General features: G+C 37.1%; 2 protein-coding genes across 3 annotated transcripts in view; both read right to left on the reverse strand.

Moving 5' to 3' along the window:
* Positions 1-2,970: 2,970 nt before the first annotated feature.
* Positions 2,971-26,651, reverse strand: part of LOC131166991 (anthranilate synthase alpha subunit 1, chloroplastic-like) — a 39,190-nt gene continuing 15,509 nt past the window's right edge. Inside the window, exon 12 of one of the 2 annotated variants that reach the window (XM_058125700.1) lies at positions 2,971-3,527. The gene's annotated coding sequence lies outside the window, so the exon portion shown is untranslated. Of the gene's footprint in view, positions 3,528-4,067; positions 7,475-26,651 lie in introns of those variants that run through there. The other variant, XM_058125701.1, reaches the window with a different exon arrangement.
* On the reverse strand, positions 18,544-20,105 carry LOC131166993 (uncharacterized). Its single transcript, XM_058125707.1, has 3 exons — positions 20,044-20,105; positions 19,832-19,925; positions 18,544-19,731 (listed from the first exon to the last, which is right to left on the reverse strand). Exon 3 carries the CDS (start codon positions 19,577-19,579, stop codon positions 19,175-19,177), a length of 405 nt encoding a protein of 134 aa, XP_057981690.1. The 5' UTR covers positions 19,580-19,731; positions 19,832-19,925; positions 20,044-20,105; the 3' UTR covers positions 18,544-19,174.

Raw genomic sequence — 26,651 nt, forward strand, 5'->3', positions numbered from 1 at the left:
CCATTACTTATCTGTCATTCTTGTTTAGAAAAATAAATCTGTTCAAACACTTTGCACATATATGACATACTGTGATTTGTCATAATCAAAATAAGGATCTGTCACGACCTGCTCATTTTCCACATTTTTTTTTTATAATAATATCATCATAAAATTAATACCACACATCATACATTTCAGCTCAGCAGGTCACAATCCACCTGGACTCGTGGGTACCAGGGATACATCAGAACATACAGTAGAAGCCCTAAACAGCAGGAAACATACAATCACATGCATCTCATCATTTCATATATCACAATATACCAGAGTTACTACAATCGTTGTACTTCCATACATACATCCCAAAAACAAAATCTAGGGACATTTCCCCAAAAATCTAACCGTTTCTACAAAACTTACCCTTCAAAATAGCAGATGCACAGCACTAGTTCAGCGGGGCTTTTCCCGCTCGCCTATCAGGGGCTTCTGAAAAGTTTGTAAAATTTAGGGGTGAGACATCTCTCAGTAAAGGAAATAAACTAATACTAGTGTGTGGCAATATAAGTATTCCGTATTTTATATATACCATACATAACATATTCAATACTATTAATCAAGATCAAAACTCTTGGAAACGAAAACTCCCAATATTAAACTTTAATATTTCAACGCGTATAACACTTTTCTCAATTGACACAACTTCAAATTTGACTTAAAAAGTCTTACCTCAACTTAGGGATGATTTCCAAATTACTTTCTCCAATGATCCGCTCCGGCAGATTTGTAGAGAACTTCACCAGGAGCATCATGGTAGCTTCAGCTTGTCGATCCGGCGTAAAACTGGCCCGGAATCGAAGAGAGAGAGAGAGAGAGAGAGAGAGAGAAAGCCGTAGGAGAGAGAGAGCACTTCCAAACTTAAAGCAAGCTTCTTGGAGAAGATTGCACTATTATGTATATATATATATATATATATATATATATATATTAATATCATGATAACTATTAATTAAACAAAGCTTCTTGGAGAAGCTCACTTTAAGATAACTTATATATATATATATATATATATATATATATATATATATATATATATAATTATTACTTTTAACTTATATGTAAAATATATATATCCTAATAACTTATTTATATATATATATATTTTCCTTATCATATTATTCATTTTACTTGTTAATTTAATTAATTTATTTTATTTTTTATATTATTATTATTATTATTATTTTTTAATTTTATTTTTCCCGGTTACTACAGGATCAGATTCAAAAAATCAACAATATAAATCTTGGTTTAATGGCAAAGTTGATTGGTAATAGAAGAAAATATTATAGATTTTATAGCTAATTCATGACTAATTATTTTAATTCTCTTCTCTTTATCCATGTGCACTTAATATCAGAAGTTCATCTTCAATTCAAAAGTTATAGTTATCATAGTTTAACAATTCAGGATTCAAATTATATTAATTCGTATCACTTACCTGTTAAATCAATTTGAATCTTTTTTAAAAAACTTAGAAAACAAATCAATTAAAGTTATTAAGTTATTAATTCACCCCTTTAAGTTTAATGAATCAATCTAAATCAATCAATTTACACAACTTTGAATCTATCGGATCTAGTTAAATGTGATTGGTTTAGAACTCCAATTTTTTTTTTTTTTTTGTTTTTATTTATTCACAATCAAAAAATATATTATAAGAATGTGTTTGTTTCTAATTGTCAATTTTCTATTTTTGTTGTTGGTTTTCAGCTGTTTGTCAAAAAACTGAAAATCAAATTTTATGATTTTCAATTGTTTCAACATGTTGCCAAAAATTTTAAGATCCATAAATAATTTTTTTGGATTAAATTATTCATTTTATACTTTTAAATTAAAATTGAAATTAAATAATCATATGAATTTGAACATAATTAAAAGAAAGATATACATAAATTTTAAAAAATAAATAAAGCCAATTGCAAAATACTTTTACTATTTTCAATTTTCATGTCCAATAAAATTTTTATTTGTAAAGTAAATTTTGAAAGTAGAACAACTAACTAAAATAATTATTAAAAAATTTATTTTTATTAAAGCAATTTTTAATGTGTATTATTTGTAATTTAACTATTTTAATCATATTTTTATAATATTTTGATTTAAAGATGAAACAAGTATTTTTTTTAATTAAGATTTTAATTTATATTAGTTTTATAAATGTTAACCAAACAAGTTATTGGTTTCTAGTTTTTAGTTTCTGTCTCTGATTTTTTATTTTCGTTTTTGGTTTTCATTTATATAATTTTTGACAATGATACCAAACCCTATAATGGTATTCATATTTTGTTGCATTAAGACTGAAGAGTTGACTGTTTGTTCAATTATCAATTATTTTGTTTAAATAATTTTTATTTTTATTTTTAAATTAGAGAAAAGTACGGGAATTAAATATAATTTTTTTTTAAATTGTTGAGACACTAAAACTTTAGTTTTTATTACATTTTCATAATACTTCCTCTAAACATCATTCCCTCACTTTTATTGTTTAGAGAAAGCACACATGAAATATGATTTTATTATTATTAAATTTGGCTGCATTTTATGATTTTATTTGCTGCACTTATATTAGTATATGCATGCCACTTGGAATCCATTTTGGGAAATTTGTGCCGCATCCTACAATTTGATCCTCAATTCTTGATTCCATCTTAATTTGGCAATTATGTTAAAAGCTATAGTCAAGATTCAAACTCAAAACAAATATGAATAGCAACTTTGAAAGGCTGACTTTTTTTTTTTAATCTATTCATATCCCACCATCTTTAAATTTTCATTTAATATTAGTAATTAAAGTTTGACTTCAATGTTGGAACTTCGATTCTTGAAAAAGGTGAATATATATATATATATATATATATATGAAATGAAAGAGACTACATCCTATTGTGTAGTTTAAGCCCACAGTGTTTCTGTCCAATTGACCCAGAAAAAAGGAAAAAATTCTTTAGGCGTTCCCCAATTTATTTTTTCAATTGCTTACCATATCCATACTTGCATAGCAACTTTAGCTAAATATATTGTACACACATCCAGTCAATATTGTTGAATGAAAATGCCAAGTGCCCTCGACAAGAAGCTACATGCAGCCTACCCTGCGCCTCCCCAGGAGCATTCCTGGCTGGAAGGAGCGCAGCCTTGGTTACATGCAATTCCATCACCACATCTCTGATGCCTAACCCTTAACAGGCAATTCTGCAGAACATGCAACTCCAATTTTCAAGATAGAAGCCATCCACTCCAAACACCATCTTCCTTTTCATGCCTCCCGCTGCTTGATTCTTCAAAGAATTCTTCTTCTTCTTTCAAGCAAACAGGACCGGCAATCTCCTCCACTCTTTCTGAAAATGCCATCTTAAAGAAGTTGCGCAGGTTCATACCATCCTTAAACATGTCATCTGTGGATCTTCTTCCTGTTACCATCTCCAGCACAAGGATTCCATAGCTGTACACATCTCCCTGCAGAGACACACCGCCACCCATTCTGTATTCTGCAATGCAATTACTATTGTTATTTTTATATATTTCAGTTTGAAAGCATGTCTAAATTAAAGATGGTTCTTAATTTGGCAGTCATGAAAAGCAAGCAAAATATTTGTTTTAGCCCCCATTTGAGTTCCAGTTCAAACTAACTGCAGTCCACATAAATACAAAAACAAGTCTTCTTACAGCTAAATCCTGCACGCTGACTGCACATGCATGCATACAGAGAGAGAGAGAGAGTGAGTGAGAGTGAGAGTGAGAGAGAGATGGATATTTAAATAAAAAAAAAAAGCAAAAATATATAAATAGATAAATAAAAGCAGAGAAATGTATCCAACAGGGGTAAAATTGTCAATTTTTTAGTAGGTCTTTAAGCTTTTCTTACAATACAATTAACTCAATCCATGTGGAGAGTATTGTAGACGTATGTAGTCCTCGCATCACTACTGACCATCCCACAAGCATGAACAAGCCTAAAAATATGCAGTGTTAAAAATAGAATGCTGTCCAGCTAGTTCAGATGCCTACGCAACTATATGAAACTGTACCTGGTGCAATGTAACCAATAGATCCCTTGAAGCGGAATATCTAATCTTTGTATGAGATTCGATGTTCTGATTCATGTTGTGTTTACATGTAGCCAGTTTTCTGGGCTCCCATTAGGCATGAAAAGTCAGAAACTAGAGCTTTATAATCACCACCTTTGTCATCCACACTAGAACGCAAAATTACAATCTTGAGGAGATTCTACTGTGTTTGGGAAAGGCATTGAATTTGAACAAAATGTAATATGCAAAATTGCATTGAATCTTGTCCAAATCCACATAAATCCAAACTCAAAGTTCAAAATCCATGCTCCCAAATGCAGTGTCAGTCTTGCATTCAACTGTGAAACTTTTTGAAGCACCACCATTCTTTTGAAGGTTCAATACCATTATTGCCACAGGTCATTCAGGTTGATGAAGAATTCCTTCATACACATACAAAACTCCCCACACCAGTCAAGTTGGACAAAGCATATCCATCAGAAGCCTTCAGAAGCTCATTGTAAGAAACCCATAAGAACATATAACTAAATGGAGATTCAAATTTATGCTTCTTTCCACAGTATCTTCTCCAATAAATAATAATAAGAACCATGACTAAAGTAGAAGGAAGCAAGACGCTAATGAGTTTATGATAATAATTAACGACCCTTAAGTGAGGGGGTATTTCCATACCAATTCTAATTGAAACATGGGGGCAACTGTAATTCAGAAATCCCCCAAAAAGCTTATTATTTCCTTCGATTGAAACCACACTCGCATTCCTAAAAGCCCCTTCTATTGAAACCTCACCCTCAAGGTGGTTGAAAGACAGACTCAAATCTACTGAAAAATGGAATATTTTCCAGTTTACTTCGAATTGTGAAAGGCATGTCTTGAAATAGCTCTCAAAGCACTCAAAGATAAAAGGAATATTTGCTTGGATGAAATTTTCCTCCATGTGAAGGATTGCCAGTCCCAAATAAAATTGCCTTCAATATGAAGGAATGCCAAGTTCTGTGGGAATTTCATCAGACAATTTGTTCTCAGAAACAACTAATGTTCCAAGCTTTTTCAAGCTACAAAGTCTGGAGGGAAGGAACCAGTCAGGGGGCTGTGAGACATGTTCAGAGCAATCAAGACTGTTAGAAGTCCAAGTATTTGATCCAGTAAGCTACCTGTGAGGTTATTCTAGGAGGTATGAATTCTGCACTTTTGTGCGGTTCCTTGGGGCCTAATGGAATGGTTCCTTGTAAAATTATTTTATGTACAAATAAAGATTGAAAAATTGCAAAAGATTGCCAAAGATGGATGGGATTTTCCATGAAAATTTTTTTTGATTGAAAAACAATCTTCCCTGATACTGAAGCTTTCCAACGGAAACTGGAATGGGGCCCGTGTTGGGAGATCTAGGAACAACAATCACACACAAGCAAAATATAAACAAACAAGTGGTTCGGTCCAATCTGAGCTACGTCCAAGGAGCAGACCAATCTCACTATAATTGAGAGAAAATTTACAAGGAGAAGGAGCAACTGCTCAACTCAACTCTCTCTCTCTCTCAATACTCTATTCCTCACACACTCTTCCACGCAGCTCTATTCTGCACACACACTTCGACACATATTACACACACACACACACACACACATCTCATTTATATAGCCATGGATGAGGGATACAATTCAAAGGTAAGTGGCTTAATTTCAATGAAGGTGGGCTGAGTTGGCGGCCGCCAGTCTCCAAATTCAACAAAAGCGGTTGGGTTGGTGGCTACCAACGACTCCACCTTCTACAACTCAACAATCTCCCACTTGAGACGAAGGCACATCTCAACTAATGTATAGGTAAATGATGTGCTCATATTTGTCTTCAAGCATGAAGACTAACTGAAGTTGAACACAACTTCAACTTCTCTGTAGTCACCACCTTCGTCAACATGTCTGCTAGATTACTACTACCTTGAATTTTTTCAAATACCAGCACTCCGTCCTCTAATAGAGATCTGACAAAGTGATAACAAAGTCCAATGTGTTAGGTTCTAAAATGAAAGACAGAGTTCTTTGCCAGATGTATCGCACTCTGACTGTTGCTGTGCAAAACATTCCTCTCCTGCGTTATTCCGAGCTCTGTCAACAAACCTTGAAGCCAAATCATCTCTTTGTTGGCTTCTATCACTGCTACGTACTCAACTTTTGTAGTCGATAGGGCAACAATCTTTTGTATCTGTAACATCCAACTAACAGCCGTTATGCCAACAGTGAACACATACCCAGTGGTGCTTATGCGGTGATCAACTTCACCAGCAAAATTGGCATCCACATATCCTTTAATTTTCAAGTCTCCTTTGCCGAAACATAAGCACTTATCAATAGTACCACTTAGGTACCTTAAGATCCACTTCACTACTTTCCAATGAGTCTTCTCTGGATTTGACATGAACTTGCTGACAGCTCCCACTGCTTGACCAATGTCTGGTCTGGTACAAATCATGGCGTACATGAGACTTCCAATGGCTGAGGCATAAGGTACCTTAGCCATGAAATCCTTCTCTTCATCTATCTAGGGATTTTGATCCTTGGAGAGGCGAAAGTGTCCGGCCAATGGTGTATTTACCACTTTGGCGCAGCTCGTGTTGAATCTTTGTAAAACACGGCTAATATACTCTACCTGAGATAACCGCAACATTCCCTGTTGCTTATCTCTGGAGATCCGCATTCCAAGAATCTGCTTCACTGAACCCAAGTCTTTCAAGTCAAACTCCTTTGACAATTGCTGCTTCAATTTTCTGATCTCTTCTATATTTGGTCCTACGATTAGTATGTCATCGACATATAATAACAAAATGATGTAACTAAGTTGATACCTCTTGAAATAGCAATAGTGGTCGGCGTTGCACTTTTGAAAATCATTCTTGTGCATAAATCCGTCAAATTTCTGGTACCATTGCCTGGGAGCTTGTTTGAGACAGTACAAGCTCTTCTTCAACCTGCAAACAAGATTCTCTTTACCTTTCACTGAGAATCCTTTTGGCTAGTGCATGTAAATTTTCTCATCTAGATCACCGTGAAGAAATGTTGTCTTCACATCTAACTGCTCGAGATGTAGGCCCTTCGAGGCAACAATGCTCAAGACTGATTTGATGGTTGTTAACTTCACAACTGGTGCAAAGATGTCGGTGTAGTCGATTCCTTCCTTTTGCTCGAAGCCGTTAACTACCAACCGGGTCTTGTACCTCCTAGAGCCATCATGCTCCTCTTTGATCCTATACACCCACTTGTTGTGAAGAGCCTTCTTACCTCTGGGCAATTGAGCTCATTCCCACGTTTTGTTGGAGGTTAGAGATTTCATCTCGTCCTTCATTGCAAGCTCCCACTTGCTCGAATCTCCCACCTGACATGCTTCATCATAGCATTCGGACTCTCCTCCATCTGTAAGAAGTAAATAATCTATTGGCCTCACAAGACTTAAAATCTTATTTTGATGATAACAAATCAAAGGGACTTAACATATTTGGTTAAGTGAAGTTTCAGGACTCAAGTATTAAGATCAAGTGACTCAAGTGAAAGCTTATACTTCAAAGACAATCAAAAGAAAGCTTAATGTATATTAAAGCTTGAAGTCAAGAAAGACTCAAGAAAAAGACAAATCATGAAGGAAGGCAAAGCAAATGCATGAAGATATTGTAAAGCAAAGCAAATACATGAAGACTTAGTGCTTAAAGGTTTATAAATTTTAAAGAGTCTCATGTAAGTACTTCAAATGACTTCAATATAAATGCATGAAACTCTTAGGTTGATTACTTGGACCTAGGTACCTTTCAAAATACTTGAAAAATATTTTTATAAGGTCAAACATTATTTCAAAAAGGTTAAAATTATTTTTGAAATGTAAAGCACCAAAACAGGTTTTTCCAAATTTTGTTATTTTTTTTTTTACATCTGCATTGATGAGCAATTTTATCTATCAGAAACTCTTTATCTTAAAAAGTGTCAAACATGAAAGTTGTGGGATTTTCTCTTAACTTTCTGTTGATACCAAGAACGTTCAAATAGGAGTTGTGTAGTGAAAGTTATACCCAAAATACTGAAAGCTGGTTGAAGCTAACAGCATCTCTTTTTGACAAGTGAGTGACTTTCCAAATTTAAAATAAAGTAGTGTGGGAATGTTTCCAAAAATGATTTCTTGGGATCCAAACTTTGTAAAAACTTGGGAAATACTCCAAGCAACTTGGGCAATAAGAAAATATGTTTTTTAACTCTATAAATACATACTAAACCTAAGGATTTTATACACCAACAATTGAGCAAATCATCTATTGTTCAAATTCTTCCACATTCAAGGGGTTCTTGCTAAGCATACTTTGTTGAAAGCTATTGCTGCAAATTTGCTGAATTAAAGCTTGAGGTTCTTGTGCATAAACTGAGATCTTTCAAATCTAAAGAACCCCGGTGATAACTTCTTGAGCTTCATCTATTTATATTAATTTCTATTGAAGTATATTGTGCTTTTAATTGTACTAATCTGCTCTTGTTGAGAGTATTACTTGTACACAAGGCTCTTGTTCTCTTTCTTGTTTTTGACGGTTCAAGTTATTGAATCGTTGGACTAGCGAGAGGGGATTCTAGCTAGGGAGATTTGTTGACAGTTCAGGATTGTTGAATCATTGGTTTACCAAGCGTGGGGTATCGCTTAGAGAGGAGGGCTCTATCCTATTTGAAGGAGTGTGTAAAAGGTTTGCTCCGCTCGGTTAAGGAAGTGGTATAGTGAAATCCTTGGCGGGTATAACCGAACCTCGTAAAAATCTTGGTGTCACTCTCTTCCCTATTCTTTTTAAATTACAACACATATAAACTGCGTGGATGCTTATTTGAATTGCTGGATATTAATTTGCTTTGGGGAATTGCGGAAACCATAAGGGAGTACGTTGATTAATCAATATTATTGCAAAAACCACAAGGGAGTACGTTGATTGATTAATACCAAAGCTCATTAATATATTGGTTGGTTACATACTTAAAATCAAGATACTTATTTGATATCGATATTTGAATTTTGGAAGCTTGGTTGAATTTTCTATTTTTGTGATATCAAGCTAACTTTATTGATTCGATTGAATATCAATTATATTTGCAAAGTTGTTGTGTTTGAAGAGTGTGATTGCAAATGAACTCAAATTGAAAAAGGGGTTAACTCTTAACTAAAGGAACTTGTAAAACAAAGGGATTTCAAAGAAAATTTTAAAAACCCAATTCACCCCCCCTCTTGGGAGTACACCTAACTTTTCATAATCCATATACCTTTTATTTGGTACATGAGACCGAGAAGATCTCCTAAACTCCAGAGCTGGAATAGGAGGCGGTGGTGTGACAATCTGCTCCACAGGTTCCTCTGCCTGAGGATTCTCGGCATTTTGTTGGTGTGTCCTAACACCTTCTGGGACATCATCTATGTTTACAGAGGTTGATTCATTCTGAACTAGTTTGGTGGGTTCTATTGTATGTCTGTCCTTGTACATCACCTTTTTGTTGAAGATCACGTCTCTGCTTCTGATCACTTTCTTGTTTTCATCGTCCAAATGTGATACCTGTACTCGTCTTCACCGTAACTGATGAAGGTGCATTTCCGAGACTTCGGATCAAACTTGTTTTTGACATGATCACTAATATGTATATATGCAACACAATAAAAAACTTTCACTTTTGGTAGACAGTGGTCCATTGGTACTTATGGACTCCTATTAATCAAGTATGCTGCTGTGCTGACTGCTTGTGCCCAAAATTGCTTTGGTAAACCTGATTGTATATGCATGCTTCTGGCTTTTTCAGTCAACCGTTGGTTCATACGCTCAGCTACGCCGTTGTGTTAGTACAATTCTTTCCATCCTAATACCATGCTCATAACATAATTTCTTGAACTTGATGTCTTCATACTCACCACCGTTGTCAGTTCTCAACTTCTTGATTTTCAAACTTTCATTTTCAACCATTGCTTTCCAAATCTTGAAAGCATCAAAGACATCTAACTTATGTTTCAGAAAGTAAACTCATACCTTCCGAGAATGATCATTAATAAATGTGATGAAGTAATTCCTTTTGCCTATGAATGAGACGGTCGTCGGTCCCCATACATCTAAGTGGACTAGTTCAAGTCTCTCCTTCTTAGGGTACGGGTGTATGTCTGGAAACTGACCCTCTTCTATTTCTTGAGTATGCCATCCTCGCACATGTCAATCTCTACTGACCGTAGACCATTCAATTTTTCCTTTGAGTGCATCACTCTGAGTCCCTTCTCGCTCATGTGACCGAGTCGTTGGTGCCATATGTTGCTATTGTCATTTCCTGTAACAACTGAAATAGACATGCAAGCATTGAAGGTCAGACAAAGTGTTCCAGTTTTCTTACCTCGTGCAATCGTCATTGTACCCTTTGATATCTTCCATTCATCGCCAATGAATGTTGTGATGTATCCCTCATCTGCCAGTTGACCAACTGAGATCAAGTTCTTTCTCAGGTCTGGAATATATCTGATATCCTGCAGCTTTCATATTGACACATTCATCTTGATTTTCACAATTCCCTTGCCAACTATGTCGTAAGGTTGATCATTTACCGAAATTATCTGGTGTATACTCCTCTAGGCAATCTCTGCTGCAAGTGGCATAAAATGAGGCTCCGGAGTCTAAGACCCAAGACTCTTGCTCACTCTCCCAAGTACATATCAGTGCATCTCCATTTGCTGAAGAAGAGGCAAAATTTGCTTCTGTTTTCGCCTCAGATTCTTTTTTTGGACCTTTGCACTAGTTTCTGTAATGCCTGATCTTTCCATAGTTCTAGTACTCAATGTCTTTTGTGCCCTGGGAACCTCTAGGATTTCTGGATCTGGACCGCCTGGTCCTTGATCTACCGCAATTCTTTGATCGCCCATGCCCGCTTCCTTTCCCTTAGCTTTCCACGTTCAAGGCTGAACTTGAAGTGGGGACATTGTTTGACTGCATCCTAATCTCTTCTGTCAAAATCATGTTGATGACCTCGTCAAACTTCAGTTTCGATTTCCCTGTGGAGCTACTGATCGTAGTAACAATACTTTTTCAACTCTCAGACAACTGACTAAGAATGAGTAAGACACGAATTTCACTATCAAACGTAATTCCAACTGAAATGAGTTGATCCGACAGCTCGTTGAAATAATTCAGATGTCTACTAAAACTTTCACCTGCAGACATGTTCATGGTAAATAACCGATCATTAAGTGTGCCTTATTTGTAGTTGATGGCTATTCGTACATATTGGAGAGCGCATCCATAAGAGACTTGGAGGTTGTCATGTGCTTGATATTGAAGGCAACAGACTTTGCCAGCGTCATCCTGATAGCTCCGAGAGCTTTTCGGTCAAGCAACTCCCACTCGCCCTCCTTCAAGGATTCTGGCTTTCTCTTCAATATGAAAGTGCAACTCCTTAACAAACAAGTAGTCCTCAATCTGCATTTTCCAAAAACAGAAATTGGTGCCGTCAAACATCTCAATATTTAAGCTCTTTTCATTCGACATCTCGATTCGCCTATCTAGAGATGGAATCAGCTCAAACGGACAGCACGATTGGATCCGGAACGGCCGAAAACCTTGAAAATGGTTCAATTCGATCAAAAATCGGACTCGAAATGGCTCCGACAAGCCCCCGTCAAAGTTTCTAGTCAAAGAGGTCAAACTTGACAAAATATTCCCTCCTTTAATGGAATATGTTGGCGTTGTTACTGACGCCATTTGCCGACATGGCCGATGACGTGGCAAGGGATGGGTCTCAGGTGCTGACGCGGCGGCTGGCGTGGCACGGTGGGCCCACTGCTTCCATGGCGGCTGATGTGTCGCTGTGGGCCCCACTAATTTCGTGGCAGCTGTCGTGACACGGTGGGCCCCACTGCTAACATGGCGACTGATTGGGGCTAATACCGTGATAAAGTGGCCTCTGACTGAACGTTGCCGTGGTCGGCTGACTATGCGCTGACAAGACACTGATGTTAGCTCTTCTTCCTCCTTCAGTTCTCGCTGGGCGTGTGCGGTTACTCGCCAGCTACTCAAAGCTGCGTGACGGCGCGTGGAGGCGCGTGGGTGCAACGACGTACCGCCAGAGGCGCGTGTTGGCGCGTGCGGGCTCGTAGGATCTTCGTTCGAATTCCGATTTGCACCGTTGGCTTTGTCTCGACGAGAGGAACACGATGGTGGCCTCAAAACTCAGTTTTGAAATACTGGACAGAGGTTCTAATCTAACGATTTTGCTCCAATCTGGCTCTGAAACCAATTGTTGGGAGATCTAGGAACAACAATCAAACACGCAAAATATAAACAAACAAAATGGAACACCAGATTTAACGTGGTTTGGTTCAATCTGACCTACGTCCACGCCCCACGGAGCACACCAATCTCACTATAACTGGGAGAAAATTTACAAGGAGAAGGAGCAACTACTCAACTCAACTCTCTCTCTCTCACACAATACTCTGTTCCTCACACACTTTCACGCAGCTCTATTTAGCGCACACACTTCGACACAAATTACACACACACACCTCATTTATATAGCCATGGATGGGGGATAAAATTCAAAGGTAGGTGATTTAATTTCAATGAAGGTGGGCTGGGTTGGTGCCCTCCGGTCTCCAAATTCAACAGAAGCGGCTAGGTTGGTGGCTGCCGACGACTCCACCTTCTGTAGCTCAACAACCCATAAGGGAGTTTATCCCCATGTCTAGAAAAGTTAAGCTAAAAAGGTCCCCAATTCCATTATCCATATGCAGTATTCTAAGCTGGGTTGGCAAATTGGCTATGGATCTTAGCGCGACTCCACCAAAACTATTCGTGCATAGAACCAACATTTCCAACTAACTATAGTGGTTAAGGAAGTAAAAAAACTCAAATCATTAGCTTCCTTAGTTCCAGGATGATTATGAGGCTTCCCAAATTGTTGGGGACTGATACAGTGAAAGCATTGCCAGAGATATCAAGGGCCGGAGTCCTGAGATATTGGATGTGAAATCAGGACATATCCTGTAAACAGGTTATCTGGAACAAGTACAAGGAGATTTGGAAAAGCAAGGTCGATGTGTGGCATAAGACTCCCCACAAATGGTTTACAAATCAAATAATTTCATTGCTTAAATATTATAGAGCGAATTATTTTGCCAAAAGTGAAAGTGTATTTAGGAAAGAAAGGTTCCCTAAGGAGGCGGAATAGCCCCTCCTAGATTGTTGGCAGCAAGAGATAAGTGAATTGCCCTATATATCCTAGTTGAGGAGGAACTACTCGAGAAACATTATTGTAGGTTAGAATGAGGACTTGGAGGTTTGAACAATGGGTGAGGTCTTTTAGTATTTTGCCTCAGATAAAATTGTTGGTTAGATTGAGGAATTGTAGCTGCCGTAGCCGATTAATTTCTTTCGGAATTTCCTCATACATCATATTATGAGAAAGTATGATGTCTCTAAGGAAAGTCAAGTTTCTTATTGAAGGAGCTAGAGATCCCACCAAATTTGTCTGCTTAATCTCAGTGCAGACAAGAAGAGGAATCAACCATGATTGGACTTCTTCCTCTTTTTTTTCCTCAACCATGAAGCTTGTATAATATGAAAAACTTCCCTCAACATCTGCATGAAACTGCCATCTCAATCTTTCCAAAGCAGTAGCCTACAATTCTAAATTTAAACTTCTGGTTGGGGCATGACTACAATACCGGAGACTTGTTGGAAATTTGAATTATCTCACAGTTACTCGACTGGATATGTCTTTTGCAACAACTGTTGTAAGTTGATCTCTAGATTATCCGAGGACAAGTCATTGAGACGCAGTAATTCGCATCGTAAGATATCTCAAAGGTGCACTTGGGAGAGGTCTTTTATATCGTGATTAGGGTCACACTTATATCGATGGATATACAGATGCAGATTGGGCTAGATTGCCTTCTGATCAGAGACTTAGCACTGGGTACTGTATCTTGGTTGGTGGTAATTTGGTTTCTTGGAAAAGTAAGAAACAAACTATGGTGGCAAGGTCAAATGTTGAATTAGAATATAAAGTTATGGCTCACACTACCTGTGAACTTGTCTGATTAAAGAACATGTTAGTAGAATTGTGATATGAACCCGCAAGTTGGTTTTTCCACATATGAAGATGATGTGTGATAATCAAATTGCTCTTCATATTGTTTCCAACCCAGTCTTTCATGAGCGGAAGAAGCACATTAAAGTTGATTGCCACTTTGTTCGGGAGAAACTTGTGAAAGAGTTCATTACAACCCGCTTATGTGAAGTCAGACATGCAACTTGCTAATTTGTTTACCAAAGCATTTTTTGGGGGGGGGGGGGTGCTCGTGTTAAATTTTATTTGTAACAAGCTAGGAACTTATGAAATTTATGCTCCAAATTGTGGGGGAGTGTTGGAGGTTATATATGTCTTTTAGAATTATTATTGAGTGTGTTAGTATGTTAATTAGTGAGAGTTAATAAGGGTATTATTTTCATTAGAGTTTATTTAATTTGTATTATAAATAGAGAGAGAAACCTATCTTCAAGTTCAGTCATTCATTTTAATCAAATCTTAATAGAACCTATCAACAATGGGGCCCCAAATGCCCTTGTCCCTCAACTTTGCTCCCGAAGGGAGGCTAAGATAGGTGAGAGGAAAGGCACTGAGTTTACAGCCAAGGATACCTGCAAGTAAAAGACCACAATTGCCAGTCTCCAATGGAATGATTTCAATTTGCATAAATTCACTTTTAAGCCTGAAATCGCTTCGAAACAGAGGAGGATGCATCAAAGATAAAAAATTTGCTCCTCACAAAAAATGATAATGTCATTTTCAAAAAGGATGTAGGTGATTTCCATGGAATCATCATTCCTTCCAATGCTAAGACCCTTTAGAAGGCCGCTTTCATTTGCACTAGTTATCATAAGAATCAACACTTCCATAAGCATGATATACAGATGGGGGAAAAGAGGGTCACCTCGCCTTAAACCACAAGACGATCTAAAGAAATTAGTAGGGCAGCTATTAACCGAACCAAAAAGGATGGTGTTGATATATACTGCTAGATCCATTTGCACCAAGATTCCCTAAAACCCATTCTTCTAAGAATGTACAACAAAAAACTCCAGTTAATGTGGTCAAAATTCTTCTCCATATCTAGCTTGCATGCTGCTCCGCTTTTCCAATCCTTAATGTAGGCATCAACAACTTCATTGGCTATTAGAATAGCATCCATGATTTGCTTACTTGCAATGAAGGTGTGTTGGTGCTTACCAACAACTTTTGAGATTGCATGTTTAAGCCTAGTTGTCGAGACTTTGGATAGGCTTTTGTATAAGCTGCCAACCAAGTTGACTAGGCAAAAATCTTTGATATTGCAAGCCCTCGGTCACTTAGGAATCAAAGAGATAGAGATTGAGTTGATACTAGACACAAAATTGTCGGTTTCATAGGAGTCTTCAAAAACCCTAAAGATGTCCTGCTTGAGAAAATCCCAGTAGTACCTTCAGAAGAAATCCATATTAAAGCCATCCAGACTAGGCTCTTTATCTCCATCGCAACTCTTAAGGGCTTAAATAATTTCCTCTTCCTCAAAAGGCCTCTCAAGCCACCGAGCTATCGGTCTCCAAGACACTGGCTCCGTGTACAAAGTTTTAAAAAAGTTGCATCATTTCCCCCTCATCTACCAACATCTCTTCCTCCACTTCTACTATTGTTATCATATTGAATCTACGGTGCACATTAACTACACGATGGAAGAAACTAGTATTTTTACCCCCCTCCTTCAACCAAAGAGCGCTATATATTTGCCTTCAAGCCACTTTTTCTAACAAGATGATAAGTGCAAGATCTCTTTTTAGAGCTTACCTTTTAGCCTTGTTTTCTGCATTAAGACCCTCGCTGATTTCCTTATCGTCCAATCCTAAATGTTGTCAAGAAACTCTTTTTTCCTTACAATGATGTTGCCGAAAAAAAATAATTTTCCACCATTTCAATTTTTCTTTGAGCAATTTCAGCTTTGGGCAACATCAAAGTTGGCCTTCCCTTCAACTAGCAGCTCAAGCCACCATTTCTTGAATTGTTCATCAAACTCTTCATGTTTAAACCTTAAGCTAAAGGAATTCTCTAAATCCTTGATTGAGATGGCATATACATGATATACTAGTCTTGAATCAGGGTCAATGGAAACCTGGAGGTTAAACGTATCATCTTTCTTTGCTCTTCCCCATTCTAGAGAAGGTGACTTTGGCTGATCTTGGGAGGGAGCATTAGAAGTCTAAAGAAATCTGATGGGCTGTGTAGAATGCTCTAGGGAGCATGTGTTAGACATCCAAGACAACGTTGAGGAGCAGAAGCTTTATGCATTTGGAGAACTCGGCATTATCATCCTTTGCTACCATAGTGGAAGTTGCTAAGGACTAATAATTCCATTCGTGAAGGAATGACCACACTGTCAAAAGAAAAAACATTTGGTGTTGGCTACCAATTTGGTTACCAATGAATTCGTATTGATTGAATTGAAAATTACAAGATGCCTTCCCCTCATATATATACAAAATCTAAGACAGAAAACTAAATTTGTACAACATATTGGAAATCGAATCAATAGAGGGCAGCTATCTACTCCTTATAATCCGCATTTCAGACTCCAAAGCAACAAGCAGCTCCTCTAGTTTTCTAGTAAACCAGGGGTTTGTTTTCCAAATAAAGCAAAGTCAAATTGAGTTATAGGGAACAACAACATGCAGCTCTAATCCACAATTTGCACCTCCTGATTTTCCTCTAGTTTTCTCAATACTCCCCCTTAATATGGAGAATCTATAGAGTGGATTCCCATCTTGTTTAGTAAATAATGAAACTGTCTAGATCCGATTGCCTTGGTTAAAATATCAGCAACTTGTAAATTTGTAGAAATATGAAATGGTTTCAATAAACCTTCTTGAATCCTTTCTCGAACAATGTGGTAGTCAATCTCAATATGCTTCGTTCTTTCATGATAAATGGGATTGGATGCAACATAAACGGTAGCTTGATTATTGCAAAATAATTGAACAGATTGGTTGAGAGTTACACCGAGGTATTGTAACGGGCTCCAAAACCAAACCAATTCACATGTGGTAGAGGCCATTAAGCGACATTCGGCTTCCACTGATGATCGAGATACTGTTCTTTGTTTCTTTGATTTCCAAGAGACCAAAGCATCTCCCAGAAAAATGCAAAAACTAGTGATTGATCTACTTGTCTCCGAGCATGCTCCCCAGTCGGCATCACAGAAAGCTGCCAACTGCAGTGGTTTGTTAGTTGGATAAAATAAACCTTGTGATGGAGATCCTTTTATGTATCTCACAACTCTAAGAGCTGCTTTCTAGTGAGCCACTTTCAGTTGGCTTAGAAACTAACTCAAGACTTGCACGGAGTAAGAAATATCTGGGCATGTGATCGTTAAATATAACAATTGTCCAATTAATCTTCTGCACTCTTTTGAATCAGCAAGTTTAGGTCCTTCCTTCCCATTAAGCCAATTTTGGTGATGACCGAAGTTAACTTGTGATTCCATTGCCTTGAAGCTTGTTTCAAACTAAAGAGGGACTTTTTCAGCTTGCATACACGATTCTGCCCCTCTCTACCATATCCTGGTGGTAATGATATGTGGACTTCCTTTTCCAAATCACCATAAAGGAAAGCATTATTGACGTCGAGATGGTAGAGGGACCAACCTTTAGAGGCGGTGGTGGCCAATAGGCAACGGACGATAGGCATTTTTGCAACCAAGGAAAAAGTCTCGAAGTAATCCTCCCCTTCCTTCTGTGTATATCCCTTTTCTACAAGGCGTACCTTGTATCCTTCAATGGTACCATCTGCTTTGTATTTTGTTTTGAACACCCATTTACATCCCACGACCTTTTTGCCTCTGGGTAATGCAATCAACTCCCAAGCGTTGTTTTCTTCAAGGGCTATTAGTTCATTTGGTATAGCCATTTTCCAATGAGGATGTTGGGTGGCTATAGCAAAAGAGGTGGCTCGAGTTCTATGTTGATGGCTAAGTTGAAGCTATGGTGAGCATGGTTCGAAATCGCGGTCGCAGGTAACGTCGCGAAACGGTCGCAGGTGTCGCGGGTCGCGGGAGACGCGGGTGTTACGTAACGGGAAGTGGGCGTAACGGTCGTGAATTTTTTTCACGCATGCACAACCATGCCAAAATTAAAAAATAAGCATGAAATCCATTAATACATGATTTTTAATGAATTTTGAAGGCTTTCATTCAACCTACAAATGCTTTTTAATAGGCATTATGATTTTTATATTAATTTTAGTGCGCTGTTTAAAAAAAAAAGCATATTTTTTTATAGTTTACATTACTTTAATGAGTAAAAAGATGTAGAAATGTAAGAATCAATTAATTAAAGTCATAAAGTTACTAAAAATGAATCAATACTCAATAGACTTAATACTCAATATACACATTACACATACATGAATTTAAAAAGTGATTAATATCAAATATCAATAAATAGTTGAAAATACATGAATACAATATTACAAATTTATAACATAACACATGTCACCACCAAAAAGAATGACGTGGAGGGTCTTCATAATTTGCATCTGTATCTTGAGATTGGGATGGGAAATTATCTCCCCATCCTTGTGGAAATACATAGTTGAATGAACCCAAGTTTGCGTCATTTTGTTGTTGCTCTTGAAAATGTACTGGTGATGAAAATTCTCCTGAATAATATCTATAAGTTGGGGCAAGGGCTGGCTCTGGGTAGTGTGTAAAAGAAGACTCACTAGATCCTGAGATTCCTGATTCACTGGGATAAAAATGTGAGTCACGAGATGCATAATGTGGATATGCTGGATGAGATCCATGTGATTGTGATGATGAACCATCTAAACCAAAGTCGCCAAAACTACGAATCACATCATATGAATCTTCAGTAGAATCGCTAGGGTCACCACGAGCACTCCTCCTTCTCCTGGGTTGTGAAGATTGGTTCCCTGAAGAAATACCCAAGTCATAATTTTCAGGTATGTCATGTAGTCCATAAGGATCAGAAGGATATATATCCCTTCCAAATGATGTCCCTGTATCATATCCATAATTATATTCTACACCGCCACCTCCACCACCACCACTGCCACCCCCCCCCCAACCCCAGCTCCAGCACCACTATTACCATCATCATCACTTGGTGGGCTCAAACCAAGATTGTCATCACTTTGTGTACGTTCAGGGCTTGAACCTGAATCATCATGCGCGTTTATTGGTGGTTGATCACCTCCTTCTGTAGTACCACCAACCTCTTCATTTAACCAATTTGAATTGTCCTGACCGTCGAGTAGTGGTGTCTCTCTCTCCTCTAACCATTGACTTAAAGGATCATCTTCTTCGAAAATGTAGTCCAAATTGATAGGATTGAAACCCTCTTCAATTTCTCGTTGGCTTCTTCTCATTGTACGTCTTAACTTTAACCTCATGTTGTAATGTACGAAAACAAGTTTTTGTAGTCTCATGTACTTTAATCTATTTCTTGTTTTCGTATGGATGAGGCTAAAGGTGTTCCAATTACGCTCACAGTTCGAAACTGATGTGGTCTGGCTAAGAACTCTAATTGCTATTTTTTGGAGCTCAGGAGCACACAAACCATAATGAATCCACCATTCAGCTGCATGAATAATTAAAAAGAGTTTTATGTTAGTATAGCGTATTTCAAAAGTCAAATTTGAACACAAAGAGAGAAAATAGAGTAATTCTCCATTATTTACCTATATAGCCATATTTATCAGGATTTGTTTGTTTCACTGTCCTTTGAGCCAACGGGGTTCCAAAAGTCTCCTGCCTATCTCGATATAGCAACAACTAAAAAAGGATGATTGTGAAATATAATTAATTAATTAGATGTATTAATAATTATTCTTGAAAGTATTACAGAATACTAGAACAATTCATTATTCAATTTAATGAAACCAATACTTACTTGATTAATAGCCTGAATTTGAGTATCTATATCGGGTACCAACTTGGTTATCACTTTTTTAACTCCATCCATGACTTCTCTAGCAACTTCAAGAGAGGGTGGGGCACCATAAAGAAATTGTGGGTTCAAAAAATACCCTACAATTAAATTTAGAAACATATTAATCAATAGTTTTCTAATGCAACTATGCATAATTTAAAAGTTAAAATAATAAGAAATTGTATTTGATTTACACTTACCAGCAGCGTGCAAATCTTGGTGCAACTGAAAACTCCACCGGTTGTCAATAATTTTCCAATAGTCTTTGTAAAACCGGCAATCTTTTTGAATGGCCAACTACGCCCTATCAATTGCCTCATATATGAAGCCCATGGTTGGTTTTTCATCAGCATCAACCAATTTAAGAACTTTCATCAAGGGTTCTTGCACTTTAATTATATCAGAGGCCTTTTGCCAAAACTCTTTGTCTAAGATAATTTTCTTTGAATCATATGCTGGGCCTGATTTTGCCATTCCAAACCTTGAGTTTTTCCAAGCATCAGATGTAAACATTTCCCTTAGTGCTTGTTTATGCCTGACAATAGTCTCCAAAACAATGAAATTTGTGGCAAATCGAGTGATGGCAGGGCGAAGTAACTCTCTATTATTTGTGAATTTTTTCATGAAATTCACTGTCCATGTGTGGTTGTAAATAAATGAGGTTATTGTTCTTGCATCTTCTAAGACCTTCTTCACGTTACTTTTCTTACCAATATCTTCAAGAATAAGGTCTATGCAATGAGCTGCACATGCTGTCCAATAGAGATTGGGCCTCTTCTGTATTAATAATTTTCCTCCTGCCTTCATTGCAGCTTCATTATCAGTCACTACTTGGACAACATTCTCTTCTCCAATTTCTTCAACCACCTCATCCATTAATCTGAAATGAAATTATAGATTCAATAATTACTACTATTTAATTAAAAACATGCAAGTCCATAATACTATTTGCATATACAATTAAAATTAGAAAATTACCTGAAATAATATTTAGCTGTTCTGCTTGGCACATCAGATGCATCAACTGATTTATGAAACACGGTGCCTCTATCGCAATAAACTAAAAAGTTTATAATGTGTTTTCTAGTTGGTCCTGACCAACCATCACACATAAGTGTTACACCTCTTTCCTTCCAAATTACAGCAAAAGAAGCTATATAATTTTTCATTTCTTGATACTCTTGCTCCAAATAAATTTCAGATATCTCATAGGGTGATGGCCCTTCACCCCCTTTCCAACCTCTGCAGCAATATCAAGCATAGGCTGCATAAATGGAGAGTCAGCTACATTCGCTGGAATCCGATTATAAATTAGGAATTTTCTAACCGCTTTTCCTAATTTACTTCTTAAACCTTTCAGTAACTTTGTGTTGAGTTTTGGTTGTTTCGCACTCTTACTTCTTCCTAAAATAGGATCCATTGCCTTTAGTCTAGCTTCAAGGGCATCAGGATTGATCCATTGTCGTCCACTACCTCCAGCTTCTCGACCACTATAAGATCGAGCTCCTGCTCTATTGAAACCACTGGTAGCACCACTGCCAGAGCCACCTCCCTCTTCATAAATATTATCCCTTCCAGTTGTTCTTACTCGAAATCTTTGTCTCTCTTCCCATTATTGTTGTGATCGCATGCTTTCTTGTCGAGCAAATCTCATACTTTCTTCTTCCAAGTCTTCTTCATCGCTCAAATTCTCAAAATCTCTTCTAATTTGGGCTTCTGCTTCTTCTTACCTTTTTTGTTTATGTCTTTTCTTCTCAGCATACTGTTGTAGATGTTTCATCATTTGTTCTCTTACTCGTGTGGTCACATTTGAGCATCCAGCTACTTGACCCTTTTTATGTGCCAAGTGTTATTTCAAGCGTGTAATGCCCCCTTTGATTATCTTCCCACATAACTTACACATAATAACATGTCTATTACCGTCTACCGCAGTACCAAAATGCCATCCAATATCCTCACTAGGTAAGTTTTCATTTCCTCTATCACGTGACATATTGATAGACTTAATTTGATGATCTCTACACAAAATATAAAGAAAATATAAAGTTACAACCTTCCTACAATGACAAGAATAATATAATTAGTAATTTAGTAAATATTAAATAATAAGTACTAAATAGTCCTAATTTTAAATACTTATTACGTAAAAATAAGTATAATATTTGATTAAAAATAATAAGTAATGTTTATTATTTTTATATTTAAATAAACAAAATTATAAAATATTAGATATTTTATTACAAAAAAAATATATTCCTTTATCTTTAAAAAGATATTTTCATTATTTTTTATAGCTTGATTTTATTTTCATTTATAACTATAAGAAATTAACAGGTGAAAAAGATTTTTGCTCTACTTTCATATACATCATAGCATCACAAATAGAGATCCATACATTACAAATTGACTATTTAATTTTTTAAGCATTTTCTCAGTATATGGATTAAAATTAAAATTTTCTACAAATTCCAGTAGTAATTAGTAAAAATCAAATTTATTAACGTATTAACTATTAGGTTAATTTTTTTTTATTAAGTTATTAATTTTTACTTTATTTGATAACTAAAAACAAAAAATAGATGTAAACATTTATTTTACCTAATTTTAAATTTAAGGTCAAAATGATGTTTTAAAACTTAAAAAATATTAATAAACAGGGTCACCCTACTCAAGAAATGGCAAGTAGATACACATGTAACATAAAATGGGTGACAGATGTTATTTAATTTTTTTTTCTTTTATAATATGAATATTATTTAATATTTTTTCAATAGATGGGAGTGAATATGATATCTTCTTTATCAAAATGACCACTTTGTCCAGCTGACATAAATAGTATGTTAGCCAATTGGTGCCATGAATTAATTTTATTTCTATAAGTTTGGCAAATCCTAAGACTAAATATTATAATAATTGTGCAGAGTATTCCTTGGAATTCTTTAAGAATTGTGAAAAATAGAGCTCAATTAAACATAGATAATATAAAATGCCATCACATGGATGTCTTGTGTACATACATTATTTTAATGCTTTGTTTAGATGGTGAATGCAGTAGTGGATTATTGATATTCAAATATTATTATAAAAAAGGCTTCAATTATTATTGGTAAATATTAATTATTTACTAACCTTAAAAAATATTAATTATATAATATTAATAATTGCTTGCTATGTCATGGAATTAATTTTCATAATTATCTTTCAAAAAATATAATACAATTAAAATATTTATAAATTAAGAAAATTTTATTTTACATAATTATTAATGATTTCTAATTTTTTACTCTATTAATTACTTTTTTTTTAATTCAATTTAACAAACCTATTTTACAACAAAATATAATTTAAAAAAATAAACAGAATGAAAAGGGCTGTGGTACAACAAAATATAATTAAAAAAAAAAAAAACATAATGAAAAGTGCTGTGGGTGTTAGAGTGTCTCATAAGCTGAGGCCTGGTAGTCGAGTCAGACCGAGAGAGGGGAGGGATTCGAGGGAACTCGGAGGAGCCTCGAAGAGTCGAAGGAGAGAAGCACAAAGCAGCGATGACTCCAAGCTCCGAGCCTCCGAAGCTGAAATCGAGAGGCTGGCTGGTGGCGACTGCGACGACTGGCGGAGGAAGGTGCCGACTGCGACGACTGGCGGAGCTGCTACAGACCTTTCGCCGTCGCCGGTGACTCGCCAAGTTGCTGGAATTGGAAGCCTAGAGGCTGGAACTGCAAGTCTGCAATTCTGAGTAGATACGCTCGGTAGCCTCGGTGTGCTCACTCTCAGGCTTCGAAGCCTTCTTATTGCCGAAGGCCAACAAATTTTCAAGGTCAGTTTGTAACTTTCCTTTTTACCCTTTGAATGGCAGATGGGTGTGGGGACTGGGGAGAGGGGGAAAGCAGCGCTGCTGCCTGCTGCCCTTCAGCGAATATGCTACCCGTCGGCCATGTAACGGTCCGTAACGGACGTTACGACATGTAACGTTGGAGTATCGGCCGTTACGTGCCGTTACGGCCGTGAATTTTTTCCGAACCGCATTATCGGCCCGTATCGGTTTCGGGCCCTCTGATTTCCGTTACGTATCGGCCGTTACGCTACGTAATGGCCGTTATTTAAAACCATGATGGTGAGTCAAGGACATGTTATCATAATTGAGGATAGAGGAAAGGGAATGAGATTTACCTTCATCCATTTGCTGTACAGCAAGAGAACCATGTGGCAATACTAAAGAGGTAACAAGTCGGCAATGGAAATCCTGGAGATAGCCAGGTTGCCGTCTTTATCTAGTGGATCTTCTTAGCTCATGGTTAGTGTGTGCCGGTGCGGGTAAGTGTAGCTCAAGCTGGGATGCGTCACTATGATGGGAGTGCTCTACGGGTGGGTAAATTTCAATGGTGGTGTCATGGCTGGTTTGGGCAGGTGCTGCTGGTGTCGACTCAGAATATTCTATGATGGGGTTGGGTATTACGTGCAGGCCATCAAGTCTTGAGAGAGGAGGTGTTTGCAAGAGTGAGGGTAGTTGATTTGTGTTTACGAAGGGAAAAGTGTTTTCATAGAAGACTACATCACGACTAATGAAGGTTTCTTGAGTCTTTAAGTCAAAGAGTTTGTAACCTTTAATGACTTCGGGTATCCTATGAACAAGCATTTACGTGCTCTTGGATCAAACTTGGATCGGTGTGGATTGAGGTTTGATGCATAGCATAGACATCCTAGAGTCTTTAGGTGAGAATATGAAGGAATTTTAGAAAAAATGATTTGATATGGGGATCGGTTTTGGAGGTTTGGAGAAGGGATTCGATTTATTAAATACGCTGCTGTGGGAACGCATTCTCTCCAGAATTTTAAGGGTAAATTGGCTTGAAATCTAAGAACTCTTGCTACATTTAACAAGTGTTGATGTTTTCTTTCAACGATGGAGTTTTGTTCAAGGGTATAGATGCAACTTTGTTGGTGAATTACCCCCTTTGAGGCAAACAATTCGGTCATTTGAAAATTTTTTCCTTGATCGGATCTTATTCGTTTAATCTAACATTGAAATTGATTTTCAACAAGATTGAAGAAACTTTGTATGATTTGTCTTGTTTGTCCTTTAGAACAATAAGGTAAATCCATGTCATTCTATTATGGTCATCAACTATTGTTAGAAAATAATGAGCACCATTGAGTGAACTAATGGAGAAAGGGCCCCAAATATCCATGTGTATTAGATCGAAAGGTGCATCAACAAATTTTTGACTCTTGGGAAAAGACAAACAGGTTTGTTTTGCCATATGACAAGTTTCACATTGATGCTTGTCAACAAAAGGAGGGATATTAGGCTCTATGCTATGCAATAAATTGAGGCATTGATCGGAGGGGTGTCCCAAACGTAAACGCCACAATTCTGATGTCAAAACAGATGAAGAGTTGGCCACAAGTTGGTGAGATGGCACCTTGTCCTCGAGCTGGTTCTTCTCCAAAAGATAGAGCCCTTGTTTTTCTCTAGCAATTCCAATCGTCCTCCAATTGTCCAGCTCCTGAATAAAACATTGTTAAGCCAATGAAACAAGTGTTTAGGTCTCGACTAATCTGACTTGTAGAAATGAGATTGTAATGGAAGTTAGGTACGTATAGGACATTTTTTAGAATGAGAGCATATGAAATGATGAGAGTCCCCATATGTGAAACTGGTACCGTAGTGCCATTGGGTAGGTTAACCGAGACATTTTCCAAAGGCTTTTTCTGTGTGAGTAGATCAAGAGATCATGTGATGTGATCAGTTGCCCCGCTGTTGAGAATTCATGCACTTCTATTGGTAATGTTGTTTGTGCAGCTCAAAGAATGTCTCAAGGAAATAGATGAAGCAGCAAGAAGCTTACCGTTATGTTTTGGTAAATTTGTACCTTGATTTTCTGAGTTGCTGCTAGATGGAGTGGAATTTGGCATTGCAAAAGGGCTATGAGCTGTTGTATCTGATCTGGCAAGATGTTCAGATTTGTCACTCCCAAGCCTTCATCTGATGATGAATTGTTGGCCACCTTCTGCTGGTTCCTGCCTCCAATTCATGGCTCATACAGTTTGTGGTTTGGAGGGCATCTGTGGATTTCCCAACAAGTTTCCACGGTATGATTTGTTCTCCCACATTTCGTGCATGATGCTCTCTCCTTAGGACCTGATCCCTTGTAGTTTCCTTTTGTCTGCTTGGAATTTCCCTTCTGGTTCTAAGGTCTGCCACTGTTGACTGCCATTGCTACAGGTTCCAAAATATTTTGGACCAAGTTAGTAAGCTCATGATTCGCCTCTCCTTGTAGAACAAGGTTGAACACATCATCTAGTGAGGGCAGTGGGTCCTTCAATAGAATCTGGTTCCTTAGGTCTGCATGAATGTCATCCAATCCCATAAGAAATTGCATTATTTGTCTTCTCTCGAGCCTTTTGTTCAGCATCGAAACAGCGCCACAGTCCACTACTGAGCATTTGAAAGGTTCTTCGTACCTCATTATCTCTTCCCAGATGAGTTTCAACTTGAAAAAGTACACACTGGATGGATTTTTTTCTTGTATAGTTGTTGACAGCTGCTGTTCAAGCATGAAAACTCT

Source organism: Malania oleifera, chromosome 10, assembly GCF_029873635.1.
Source record: "Malania oleifera isolate guangnan ecotype guangnan chromosome 10, ASM2987363v1, whole genome shotgun sequence".
Classification (NCBI taxonomy): domain Eukaryota; kingdom Viridiplantae; phylum Streptophyta; class Magnoliopsida; order Santalales; family Ximeniaceae; genus Malania; species Malania oleifera.

Excerpts from the sequence above, each read along its gene's own strand:
- LOC131166993 (XM_058125707.1), bottom strand. The coding sequence starts at position 19,579 with ATGAGACTACAAAAACTTGTTTTCGTACATTACAACATGAGGTTAAAG.